The sequence below is a fragment of the Budorcas taxicolor genome, chromosome 13 (assembly GCF_023091745.1).
Source record: "Budorcas taxicolor isolate Tak-1 chromosome 13, Takin1.1, whole genome shotgun sequence".
Lineage (NCBI taxonomy): Eukaryota > Metazoa > Chordata > Mammalia > Artiodactyla > Bovidae > Budorcas > Budorcas taxicolor.
The window spans coordinates 67,307,617-67,320,952 of record NC_068922.1 but is presented as its reverse complement, the minus strand read 5'-3'; the positions used below and the strand labels follow the sequence as shown (position 1 = coordinate 67,320,952).

General features: G+C 37.8%; 1 protein-coding gene across 1 annotated transcript in view; it reads right to left on the bottom strand.

Annotated features, from left to right (window-relative positions):
* RALGAPB (Ral GTPase activating protein non-catalytic subunit beta) overlaps positions 1–13,336 on the bottom strand; it is a 74,183-nt gene that overhangs the window by 51,948 nt on the left and 8,899 nt on the right. Inside the window, exons 3-5 of the mRNA XM_052650819.1 lie at positions 9,167–9,330; positions 7,482–7,668; positions 4,206–4,337 (exon numbers count right to left, since the gene is read on the bottom strand). Coding sequence (XP_052506779.1) covers positions 4,206–4,337; positions 7,482–7,668; positions 9,167–9,330 — 483 coding nt within the window. The remainder of the gene's footprint in view (positions 1–4,205; positions 4,338–7,481; positions 7,669–9,166; positions 9,331–13,336) is intronic.

Sequence of the window (13,336 nt, the reverse complement as noted above, 5' to 3'; positions counted from 1 at the left end):
CAGCCTATCCCAAGGCTGCCCAGATCCCTCCAATCACGAGTACTGAATGTTCACTGCTTCCCGACGCCCAGTAAGACCTCTCTATTATCACACAATAACGCCTCTTTTCCACCAGCATTTGTTCAAATTCCTATTCTGTACATTCAAAAAAAAAAAGTGACTAAAACATTCTTTCAGCTCAAGAAGGACAGAGTATGAAGAGATCAATTAATAGTGAAGGAGTAGGGGCTTCCCTGGTGGCTAAGTGGTAAAGAATCTGCCTGCGAATGCAAGAAACACAGGTTTGATCCCTGGTCTAGGAAGATCCTACATACCATGGAACAGCTAGGCCCACACACCACAACTACTGAGCCTGTGCGCTAAAGCCTAGGAGTCACTACTGAGCCCACTCACTGAAAACTACTGAAGCCCCCACGCCCTAGAGCCTGGGCTCCACAAGAGAAGTCATCCCAATGAGAGGGCCATGCAGTGCAACAAAGAGTAGTAGCCTCCACTCACTTCAACTAGAGAAAAACCCGTGCAGCAACAAAGACCCAGCACAACCAAAAGTAAAGACTGTAAATAGTGAAGGAAAAGGAAAAGACTACCTAAGAACCACCACTAAAAAAAAGAACTACCATTAAAAAAGATTCCACTACTAGAGTTTTACTGGTGGCGTATTTCAAATTCTTAAGGAATATATAACTTTCATACAACAGAGTACAGAAAAAGATAGGAAGTTTCCTAGTTTTTTAAAGTCGCCAAAATATAAATCAGTCAAAAAACAGAGAGACAATTTGGGAAAATATTAAAAGAACAACATTCTATAATTAAGCAGAATTTATCTTTAAAGGATGCAGGATTCAACATTGGGAAAAAAAATTAATATACTATCAACAGATAAAAGAAGAAAAGATATTTAATTGCTTAAACAGATCCCAAAACATGACTTGAAAATAATTCAGCCCTATTTCCCATTTATATTTTTAAATTTAAAATTCTTTAATTGCTTATGAAATCAAGAACACAAGAAACAGTAACTATCTAATATTAACAACCAATATCCCACTCAAAATTTCATGCAGTAGAGGCATTCGAGTGAAAATCAGAAAAGAGGGATGTCAAAACAGTGTCATTTTAACACAACAGTGTTGTAGAAATTCTGACCAGTATCAATAACCTCAGATATGCAGATGACACCACCCTTATGGCAGAAAGTGAAGAAGAACTAAACAAAGTTGGCTTGAAGCTCAACATTCAGAAAATTAAGATCATGGTATCCGGTCCCGTCACTTCATGGCAGATAGATGGGGAAACAGTGGAAACAGTGTCAGACTTTATCTTTCTGGGCTTCAAAATCACTGCAGATGGTGATTGCAGTCATGAAATTAAAAGATGCTTACTCCTTGGAAGGAAAGTTATGACCACCCTAGATAGCATATTAAAAAGCAGAGACATTACTTTGCCATCAGAGGTCCGTCTAGTCAAGGCTATGGTTTTTCCAGTGGTCATGTATGGATGTGAAAGCTGGGCGCCTAAGAATTGATGCTTTTGAACTATGGTGCTGGAGAAGACTCTTGAGAGTCCCTTGGACTGCAAGGAGATCCAACCAGTTCGTCCTAAAGGAGATCAGTCCTGGGTGTTCATTGGAAGGACTGATGTTGAAGTTGAAACTCCAATACTTTGGCCACCTGATGAGACGAGCTGACTCACTGGAAAAGACCCTGATGCTGGGAAAGATTGAGGGCAGGAGGAGAAGGGGACGACAGAGGATGAGATGGTTGGATGGCATCATCGACTTGATGGACATGGGTTTGGGTGGACTCTGGGAGTTGGTGATGGACAGGGGGGTCTGGCGTGCTGCGGTCCATGGGGTCGCAGAGAGTAGGACAAGACTGAGCAACTGAACTGAACTGAGAACAATATACAAAAATAATTGTAACAAAAGTGGCCACTTTTCAAGCACCTACCACATACCAGATACAGTCTTTCACATTTTCTTCAATTCTTATAACAATATGGACACTATAATTATCCCCATTTTATAGACTAAAAAAGACTCAGAGAGACTAAATTGCTTGCTCAAGCTCACAAAGGAAACAGTAGTAGAACACGAACTCATATACAGGTCTTACTGCAATCAAAATACTTTTAATGAATTACCACAGACTGAAGTATAAATGCCTGGAGAATTTCATGGACAGAGGAGCCTGGTGGGCTACAGTCCACGGGGTTGCAAAGAGTCGGACACGACTGAGAGACTTCACACAAGTATAAATTACTAGAAAGGAGACATTTTTTATTTGCAGATATATGCAAATATATATGTGTTATATCTAGAAATCTAAAAAGAATCAGTGAAATATAGCATTAAAAAACCCCAAATATAATATACAAAAGTAAAATACGTAAAACATTTTCTTTACAGCAGCAACAGCCACTTGTAAGATTTAACAATAGGAAAAAAAGTTAGCCTTTCACAACATCAGCAATAAATACATAGGAATAATGGCAAAAAAAAAATTATGCAGATGTACAAAACACTTCCACAAGATATTTAAGATTCTTAAAAAGAAAAATACCTACTCTTGAAACGCAACCACAATATATTAAGATGTCAGCTGCTCCCAAATATAAATACAAGCTAATACAATTCTTATCTTTGGCAGAGATGAGAATTGCTTAGCTGTTTGGTAATTTCTCTTTTCCTTTTATGTTCTCTTCTAATTTAATGTGGCATATGTGAGTTCCAGCCAAAGGAATATGGGTAGCAGTGATTCACATCAATTTAGGAGTTGGTCCATAAAAACTTTCTACATAATTTTCCTTGCTTTCTCTTTTCCAACTTCCAGCCAGATACAAAGGCTTCTGCCTACAAAGTTAATGCTCTAATAAAGCCACATGTTGAAGATGGCGGAGCCTTTGCCAGCCTGAGGCCCTGAACAACTACCTAAGCAAAGCTGCTCCTTACCCAAGGCTTTTATGAAACATATTGTACCAAGCCACTAAAATTTTCAGGTTCATCTGCCAAAGCAGGACATGTTCCTTACCCTAATATATACTCCAAACCCCAACAGGTTTTTGTGAGGTTCTTCTCTTCACATGTACTTTATAACATGTCAAATGGATTATAAAATTCATCTAAAATGTTAAATAGGCAAGAGGGATTCTTAAAAATATTCTAAGTGGAAAAAGGGAAAAAGTCATTAGTTCTACCAAATACCAATAACTATAGAAGGTTAAAGTAATTAAGTGTGACTCCTATAAGAATGAATGGAAAGATCAATGGAATAATATGCAACCCAAAGACAAAACCCATACATATATAGAAACTTAATGGCACAAAGAAAACAGTCAGAAGCAGTGAGTGAGTATAGATGAGTATATACCTGACCAAAGTACACAGAAGACTCTCTAATCTTAAGGAAACAGAAAATGGTCACAGAAAAAGGTAGATGTAAAAAAGTAAACTAAAATCACTGAAAGATGAAAAACAAACTACAAACTGAAAAATAAAATGACAGAAAATAGTTAAGACCCCTAATTTATAAACAGGTCATAGAGAGTAATTTAGAATCACTAATATACAAACAGAAAAATGAGGCTCATCAAACTAGAAAGAAAAGATGCAAGGAAAAAGTTTATGAATCAAAACAGTACACAACAGAATGAAAGTTCCATAGAGCACAGGATGGGGCTAGAAGAGAGAAAGGTAGGAAGCAATGAAATTGAATTGAAAACAATATCATAAAGAAAGAAAGAGCATGAAGTATTATTACTTTTAACAATTTGTCCCTCTGTGAAATTTTATGCTGTTCCCTTAGTGGAATTTTAAACAAGGTTACCAGAGGAGAGGCCTTGAGAATAAGATTGACCAGTCAGTGCTGGTCACAGAGAGGAACAAGGTAGTCTTCAGCCCCCATAGAATGTGACGAAGTCCTGGAAGAGAGACTGTCACCCAGGCGGCAGCAACAGGCAGGAGAACAAATACTGCACCTACCGCAGGGAACAAGCCCCTAGAGAGTGTGGCCCAAGAGCAGCTGAGGAGAGCCTGACCCTGCCAGGATGAAGGGGCATGTGACGCAGATGAGTGTATTGTCCAATTTGGCTCCATCTGACCCCTGGGCTTGGCAGCTACACTGTGAACTCCAACAAGGAGTTACAGTATGGTTCCTGCCTAAGACATTTACTGGGTAAGGACACATGAAATACAACAACAAAGGTACCTTAACATATGTAAAAAGCGAAACCAAGTCTGTGCAACACACTCATTATCCATTTCAGGAGGGATCAGACTGGCATCTTCATCGGGAACTTTAAATGGAGGAAATGAAGGACCATATGTAAAGCGTAGCAATCTAGAAAATTAAAAAAAAAAAATCACACCACTAAGTTCATTTTTAACAGAACTGAAGATACATTCAAGCATTAAAATATAGTAGAAATATGATAGGAAAAAATAAATGAAACTTGTATTATACCTCACTGAGGTGAATAAAATAAGTGAAAACCCTTTTATAAAATAAACTGGGAGAGGACTTTCAGTTTTGTAAAAATTATTTTAAAGTATTTATTTATTTAAATATCATTTATAATTTATCTCATACATTTATATGATTTATATTATAAATTTGTTATTTACTTATATGATTTCATTATAATTATAAAATAAGTGATTTTATAAATTAAATATTTCTTCTCATATTATAAATTTTAATACATCTTATTATATATAACATAGTATGTAATATACAACACTGTATATAAATCACACTTATACAGAATATAATTTTATAATGTATGCTGCTGCTGCTGCTGCTAAGTCACTTCAGTCGTGTCCGACTCTGTGCGACCGCATAGACGGCAGCCCCCCAGGCTCCTCTGTTCCTGGGATTCTCCAGGCAAGAACACTGGAGTGGGTTGCCATATCCTTCTCCAATGCATGAAACTGAAAAGTGAAAGTGAAGTTGTTCAGTCTTGTCCAACTCTTAGCGACACCATGGACTGCAGCCTATCAGGCTCCTCAGTCCATGGGATTTTCCAGGCAAGAGGACCAGAGAGGGTTGCCATTGCCTTCTCCATTTATAGTGTATACTATAACATAAATTACAAATTATATATAATTTTATAAAATTACAAATTATTTAAAATTTTAATTTATAACTGCAAATAACAAATCATATAATCATGCACAATTATGCTTATATTGATTATATAGTCATATAATATAAACAATAAATTCTTTTTTAAAAGATTCATCATACTACAAATGCCTTCAACACAACTAATTTATTATAATTTATTCATAACAACTGCAACATAACTTTACATGAAGTTTAGAATTTATGGTATGTGTCCCATAAATTGAATTTGACAATTTAATTACTTAGCTAAATACTAATATTCCAAATGTATTAAAACTGTTCAAAGCTCTTTGACTCAATTATTAATCTATTATACTGAGAACAGATTATGATCTATTACAGCTAATCTAAAAATATATCTTAATAAAATAACCAGAATACAAACAAAGACTAAGTGTAAAGTACTTGCAAATCAACAATATTTTTTCTTTTTTACTTTATATCCTCCTTTATTTACCTCTTTTTGTTTTTTTTTTTTCCTGCCCCACTGAGCAACTCCTGGGATCTTAATTCCCTGACCTGGGACTGAACCCAGACCATTAACACTGAGGGTGCCGAGTCCTAACCACTGGACTACCAGGGAATTCCCAACAATAGTTTTTAAAAGGAAAACACAGAGAACAATTTAAATATCAAAACAGCAGAGAAACTATTAAATGAATTATAATTCCATTTATATAATGAAAAACTATAAGGCCATTTAAAATAGGATCTTGAGATCTATGTAAGAAGAAAAAAGGTACATGTAATTACTGGGACAAGAGTCAGACATAAAGTTAAAAAAAAGCAGGTAACATTATATAGAATAATCTCAAATTGATTTTTAAAAAAGATAGAAAAATATATATTCAAAGATTGGTTATTTGTAAGTGATGGATATTTCCCCTTATGTCTTCCAAATTTTCCATAATAAGCATGTATTATACTTTTATAATCAAGATAAAAAGATGTATTATTTAAAAATAGATTCATAATAGTGACATTCATAAAGACATACCAGAATAAACAAACAAAAATTCATCTTAAATGATGATAAAGATATATATATTAACTCATAAAAAGACCAATGTACCTTCTGATACCACCTATAATACCACCTAGTAATACCACCTATAAATTATCTGTTTCCACCTCCTCCACTAACCCTCCCATTAAGTCTAAATCAGATTAAGTCTAATCAGATCTCCAGTCTCCTGTCAGATTAACTACCAGCTGACAGGAAATATAAGGGAGAGGAACATATTAATTAACAAAACTAGGACATAATCAGAAAAATCCAGAATGTGAAGCATTCAATAAGACAAAACAAACCAGTTCAACAAAAAACACCTGCAAGGAAATAAAAATGAGAGAGCAGGAACCTACAGTTTAAAATAGGCTTAAGAAATATGTCAACTAAATACAATGTCCATACCTTGTCTGTGTTCTGATTTAATGGAATCAACTATTTTAAAAAGTTGTGACATTCAGGGACATCGGAACACTCAATAGCTAAACAACATTAGAAAACTGTTAACATTTTGTTCATGTGTGATAATGGTATTGTGATCATGTTTAAAAAAGAATGCTCAGCTTTAAAGAGTTATATATTACAAGAAATGAAAAAAAAAGTCCGAAAAAAATGAAGCTTAACGGTTTACTCACAGAATAGTGATGATATTATATATAAATGGCTAAAAAAAAAATCATTATTATAAAAAACTACCTACTTTGGTTACAGATGAGAATATTATAGTATGGTCCTATTTCTGTAAAATTATTTATAATAAGATTTCTGGTGAACTTAACTCTTTCTGTTATAACTTTCTTTGGTTCATTTTTTTAAAATAATGATCTTAAACATTTTGGACTTCCCTGGTGGCTCAGACCGTAAAGTGTCTGCCTACAATGCAGGAGATCTGGGTTCAATCCCTGGGTCAGGAAGATCCCCTGGAGAAGGAAATGGCAACCCACTCCAGTACTCTTGCCTGGAGAATCCCATGGACGGAGGAACCTGGTAGGCTACAGCACACGGGGTCGCAAAGAGTCAGACACGACTTAGCGACTTCACTTTCACTTTCCTTCTAAACATTTTAATAATCAGAATTAGAGTGGGATTTGGGGGGTGGGAATAGTAGGGCTCAGAATTCATCTGCCTCTCCAACATACTTTCTCAATCTAAAAGGTTTTAGATTAGACAGGCACAAGGCCAATTGCTACATCTATTTTTAAAAACTGATTGATTCTATTAACTAAAGTATAATAATAAGAGACACAGAATAGAGACTTTTACCACGTACTCCAGAAAGACACAGAATTAGGGGAAGGCTGCCTACAGCCAGACAGATGAAAGAAGGCAAGTTGATGACAGTAACTTACCTTGAAGTGAGCGCACAGATGACCTTGCTCCATTGCTCCACCACTGCCGGGTGGTGCCTCCAGTTAGCCACCATCTCCTTGGCTGTTTTCCAGTAAGGAGGTGTTGGGAAGCACCGCGTACATGCTAGTAACCAAACCTCAAAGAGAACACCAATCAACTTCTCTGCTAGATTCTCAGCAATGCCACCTTACCAACAAAAAGAAAACATCTTTGGCATACTTATTTGTAAAGCAGACTCTTTAACTCACTGATTTGGGAGAACTGGTCAAAAAATTAAAATAACTGCAATGTTAAGTTTTGACTTTCAAATAACCACTTAATAGTAAGAACAAAAAACTACTCTTAGGAGCTCTTATGAAGGAAATCATGAACACATCAACCCATTATCACATAGGAAGTTTTCAAGTGACCCTGCTGGGTTCTTATGGAAGATCTTAACCTTCCAGGAGCACACACAGAAGGGAAAGGATGAGTGCCTACAATGAGCGAGTGCTATTAGTTTCTGTGCCACAGAGCTCATACACGTGACCTCACATTAATTCTGCAGGGTAGGTTTTTATATCAATAGTATCTATTACCAAGTACCAATTATATCCATTTTGAAGATGAGAAAACAGGTTCTGGAAATTTAAGTAACTTGCCCAAGTTCACACAGCCAATAAGAAAAGGAATCAGAACAAATACCTGAGACTTCCTACCTTCAAACTTTGCTATAAAATGCTTCATGTGTTTGAAAGCCACCCTTCAAGGGAGAGGGAGACAAAGAAGGGAGCCAAAGGACTAGTTCTGGTAGGACAAAGCCTCAAGCATGAAAATAGAGCTGCTCCTCGGTTCCAAGCCTGGGAACTAAGGAGAACAGCAGCAGTCTGTACTCTGCCTAGCCACAGAAGGCAAACTTTGGATTTCCATACAGAACGAAAAGTTCTAAGGATTTCAAATGAGCAAAAGTGAAGTTTCAACAATAATAAGCTCCAGAAAGGGATGGATGGCTTGACTTATGGTGCTGAATCCCTGGCATGGGGATTGTTTAAGAGAGAGGCACACTACCTGTCTGGCTAGCTCATCACCAATCCCAGACAGGGTATTCTATTACGGAGTCCCTTTCAACACTAAAATTCTTCCTGGACACTGCATTTATGTGAGAGCACAAGCACACTCACATGTGTTAATAAAAAGAATAAACAGATGAATAAGCAACAGGGGAATTTGGAACTAGAATTGTCAACTTATAGTCTGTGTATACTCTATTGTCTCTGCTCTATTATACAAAGCAAGACATCTTAAAATACACTCTGAACTCATAAAACTGAAGGCTTTTTGATGGCTAGGTAATGAATGACATACTTCTCATACTTCCAAATAGAATACTTTAAGATTTTCTAGGTTTCATTTGTTAAACAAAATATCTTCTGCAGCCATCAAGTTTTCAGTCTTCCTGGATAACTACTTTGCAATCAGGTACATTAGTTGTTTCTTATATAGGCGATCTCTCCTGATACACTGAACAAGCTACTGTTGCTGTCATTATCAAACATGTACATTATCAAACACTGAGTCTTTCCTCATACTGGTTTGTCAACTGTAGTGCCAAATTTTAAATCCCTACTGAGTCTACTACTCATTGAATCTAAAAGTGAACTGTGTTTGGAGCTCAGCAATAAATCAGAAAAAATAATTAACAAACCTTGAACAGTTGGTGGCGCTAGAAGTATGTCATTAATCTGCAGAAGAAACAACAATAAGACTTCCCAGGTTTCTCGGGCCATAATGGATGACTCACGGGCCAGTTTTTGAATGGCTCTCAGGACCTGTAAGCATAGTCGGATCTGACTGGAGCCCTGTTCCTGTCTAAAGAAGACAGACAGACATCACTGACAAGCTTAAGGACAGAATGCAACAGTTAAAGACAGGCAACTCCCTGACAGCACCAGCAGACAGAACTAGGCGCACCCTCTTCAGTTCAAAGCTACTTCCTCCTCATGCAGTTTGGCATTCTGGGATGTAAACCTACCACTCCTAAAGAGCTTGAAAAGCTCCCGAGGAGAGGGAGGATACTAGAAAGTGGACTTCACCTCTGGGTTTTCTAAGTCTGAAATGTGCCTGGCACATACAACAGATACTCCATAGGTTTCTGCTGAATGAAGAGTAAATACCCACAGCTACTTCTGCTGCTCACACAGCAGAATGACCTTTGTATTCTTTAAAAAATTTTTAAACATATGTTCACAAGAATTCAGCATGAACTTCATAATGCTCACAATCCCTTTGAAGTTAATGTCTGATAGAGAAGAGCTTAAAAAATGAAATATCCTAACAGGTCCCCAAAACTGATGGGATACAGAGATAACTTCCTCAGAAATGAGCACCTGCTAACTGTGGCTCTATTAAAAAAAGGCAACTTAACCCAAAGGTACCCAAGATACTCCCAAAGAAGTTTTATAGCTCTCTTTACTTCACAACACCATTTTTCCCCAACAGTATTATTACATCAGTGTATCAGGGCTAGGGTTGAGGAGGAAGATAAAAGTACAAGCCCCAGCCCTTATTCCCACTATCCAACATGGATCACCTTAAGATTTTCAAGAATCATAGTAAACCTACTGCATTGGCAAATAGTGAATTGGCTTCCAGAGTTCCCATGTGAAGACCAAGGCAAGTAACTATCATTATTGAAATAAATCTTGAGGCCAAGTTTCTACATGACGCACGTCACAAAAAATTCATAAAACATGTCTCTATCAGAGGAGGGAATCTCAGAGCCTCCTTGAGAAATCCAGACAATGAAGTGAGTGCTCTTAGAACTTCCATCACAACCTCAGAATAAAGATTCTCAGATTCTGGGCCACAACCCATAAAATCAAACACTTACACTCGAGCTGCAAGAAAATGACAACCCTAAGTTCCTCCTAAAGAAGCCAGACCTAAAGTGAAATGATGAGACATTCACCTAGGAAAAGACAAGAGTCCCCAAGGACAGGGAGAGGTCCCATGTTCAGTCTGAGGTGAATCCAGACCACGGGAAGCCAAGAGGCTCTAGCTTGTATCTGCTGGTCTGCTACTAAGCAAGAGTAAGAAATACACAATAGCCCCAAACTTCATATAGCCATGTAAGAGGAAACCCAGAATAAAAAATAAAAATACCACTAGTGGTCCTGGGGGTGACATTCTTACAAGCTAGCAATAACACTAGAAACTTTCCAAATGGTAACCCAGGCTTACCTACCATTCCTAGTACTACCTTCCCAGTGCAGAAAAGGAAACATCTGCTCCTTAGGTACTGTGGCATCACTCAGCAACCTAAATTCAAGAGCAGTGTCCAAGTTTATACAGCTAAGAGAAATAAGGCAACCTTTACTGAAAAACAAATAGAAAGGTCGAAACACCACAGATGCTCTTTTCCCCCTAATATTTCCAAAAGTAACATGCGAACTTCAGAAAAACTATTCTAGAACATGAGCTGGTGAACTATGTATGGTATGTGGGTCAAATCTGGCCTGTCATCTGTTTTTGTAAAAAAAAAACTTTATTGGAACACAACCATGCTCATTGATTAATATACTGTCTATGGCCGCTTCTCTATATCAGTAGAGTTGAATAGTTGAGACAGACACTATGGTATGGCCCACAAAGCCTAAAATATTTACTATATGCCTCTTTACAAAAAAAGTTTGCCGACGACTGCTTTAGAAAAATGCCACACTTTTTAAAGTATAGTATATTCGAGCAATGAAGACCCTCATCAGTTTTAAATGATGGCTATGTGCTCACTCAGCTATCAGTTCAGTTCAGTTCAGTCACTCAGTCGTGTCCGACTCTTTGCGACCCCATGAATCGCAGCATGCCAGCCCTCCCTGTCCATCACCATCTCCTGGAGTTCACTCAGACTCACGTCCATCGAGTCAATGATGCCATCCAGCCATCTCATCCTCTGTTGTCCCCTTCTCCTCCTGCCCCCAATCCCTCCCAGCATCAGAGTCTTTTCCAATGAGTCAGCTCTTCACATGAAGTGGCCAAAGTACTGGAGTTTCAGCTTTAGCATCATTCCTTGCGAAGAAATCCCAGGGCTGATCTCCTTCAGAATGGACTGGTTGGATCTCCTTGCAGTCCAAGGGACTCTCAAGAGTCTTCTCCAACACCACAGTTCAAACGCATCAATTCTTCGGCGCTCACCCTTCTTCACAGTCCAACTCTCACATCCATACAAGACCACCGGAAAAACCATAGCCTTGACTAGACGGACCTCTGATGGCAAAGTAATGTCTCTGCTTTTTAATATGCTATCTAGCTTGCTCATAACTTTTCTTCCAAGGAGTAAGTGTCTTTTAATTTCATGGCTGCAGTCACCATCTGCAGTGATTTTGAAGCCCCAAAAAATAAAGTCTGACACTGTTTCCCGTTTCCCCATCTATTTCCCATGAAGTGATGGGACCAGATGCCATGATCTTCGTTTTCTGAATGTTGAGCTTTAAGCCAACTTTTTCACTCTCCTCTTTCACTTTCATCAAGAGGCTTTTTAGTTCCTATTCTTTCTGCCATAAGGGTGGTGTCATCTGCATATCTGAGGTTATTGATATTTCTCCCGGCAATCTTGATTCCAGCTTGTGTTTCTTCCAGTCCAGCGTTTCTCATGATGTACTCTGCATATAAGTTATGCACTCCCCCAAATCAAACTGATAGGGAAAAGAGAAAGGCTACACCATTCTGCCCTAATCTTCAGCAAAGTGGTAGAGGCTATTTCCTCTATTTGAGCATTAGTTTTCATAAAAACAATTAAGTAAACTTGATGATTTTGTGACTATTTGACTCAAAAAACAAAAACAAAAAACTCCCAATAACAGGAGATAATATCATAACTCCCAATATTTAGCACTGAAAATATTCAGCTCCCTAAGATACAATTATCCAGGAGAACTCTAATACTCAGTTCAGCAAGCACCCTCTCAGAATTATACACACTTTTGGGAAAACAAGCTAATTACCAAATAGTAAAATGAACGATTTATACGGTAGTCATGCTTCTCAAAAGAGAAAAGCAAAAGCCTAATTAATATAAATGCAATTGATTTTTCTCATCAATAAAATTAACTGAGCACTCAGAGTTGGTAAGAGTACAAAGAGGAGACAATACTACTCATAAAACTCTCCCATTTACTAAGAAAAAGCCTAGTAAATTAGTCTCCTAAAATGGGATGATAAGAAAGCATTAAAAGTATTATCATTTTAGAAGAATCTGCTTAGCTACAAACAATGTCTTCCTACCACTTACTTTCCACCATTTCCTGTTATAACTTCTATTTGAAATCAATAAATACAAACAACCAGCATTTAATTCACCCAAATGTAACCTAGACAGTGTATTAAAAAGTAAAGACATCACTTTGCCAACAAAGGTCCAAACAGTCAAAGCTATGGTTCATCCAGTAGTCATGTAGAGATGTGAGGGTTGGACCATAAAGAAAGCTGAGCACTGAAGAACTGATGCATTTGAACTGTGGTGTTAGAGAAGACTTCCCTTGGACAGCAAGATCAAACCAGTCAATTCTAAGGAAATCAATTCCAAACATTCATTGGAAGGACTGAGGCTGAAGCTCCAATACCTTGGCCACCTGAAGCGAAGAGCCAACTCACTGGAGAAGACCCTGATCCTGGAAAAGACCGAAGGTTGGAGGAGAAGGGTGCAACAGAGGATGAGATAGTTGGATGACATCACCGACTCAATGGACATGAGTTTGAGCAAGTTCTGGGAGATAGTGAAGCCTGGCGTGCTGCAGTTCACAAGGTCACAATGAGTTGGACATGACTGAACGACTACACCACCAGAAGTAGAACTGGGTGGCTGGTGACGGGGTGATAA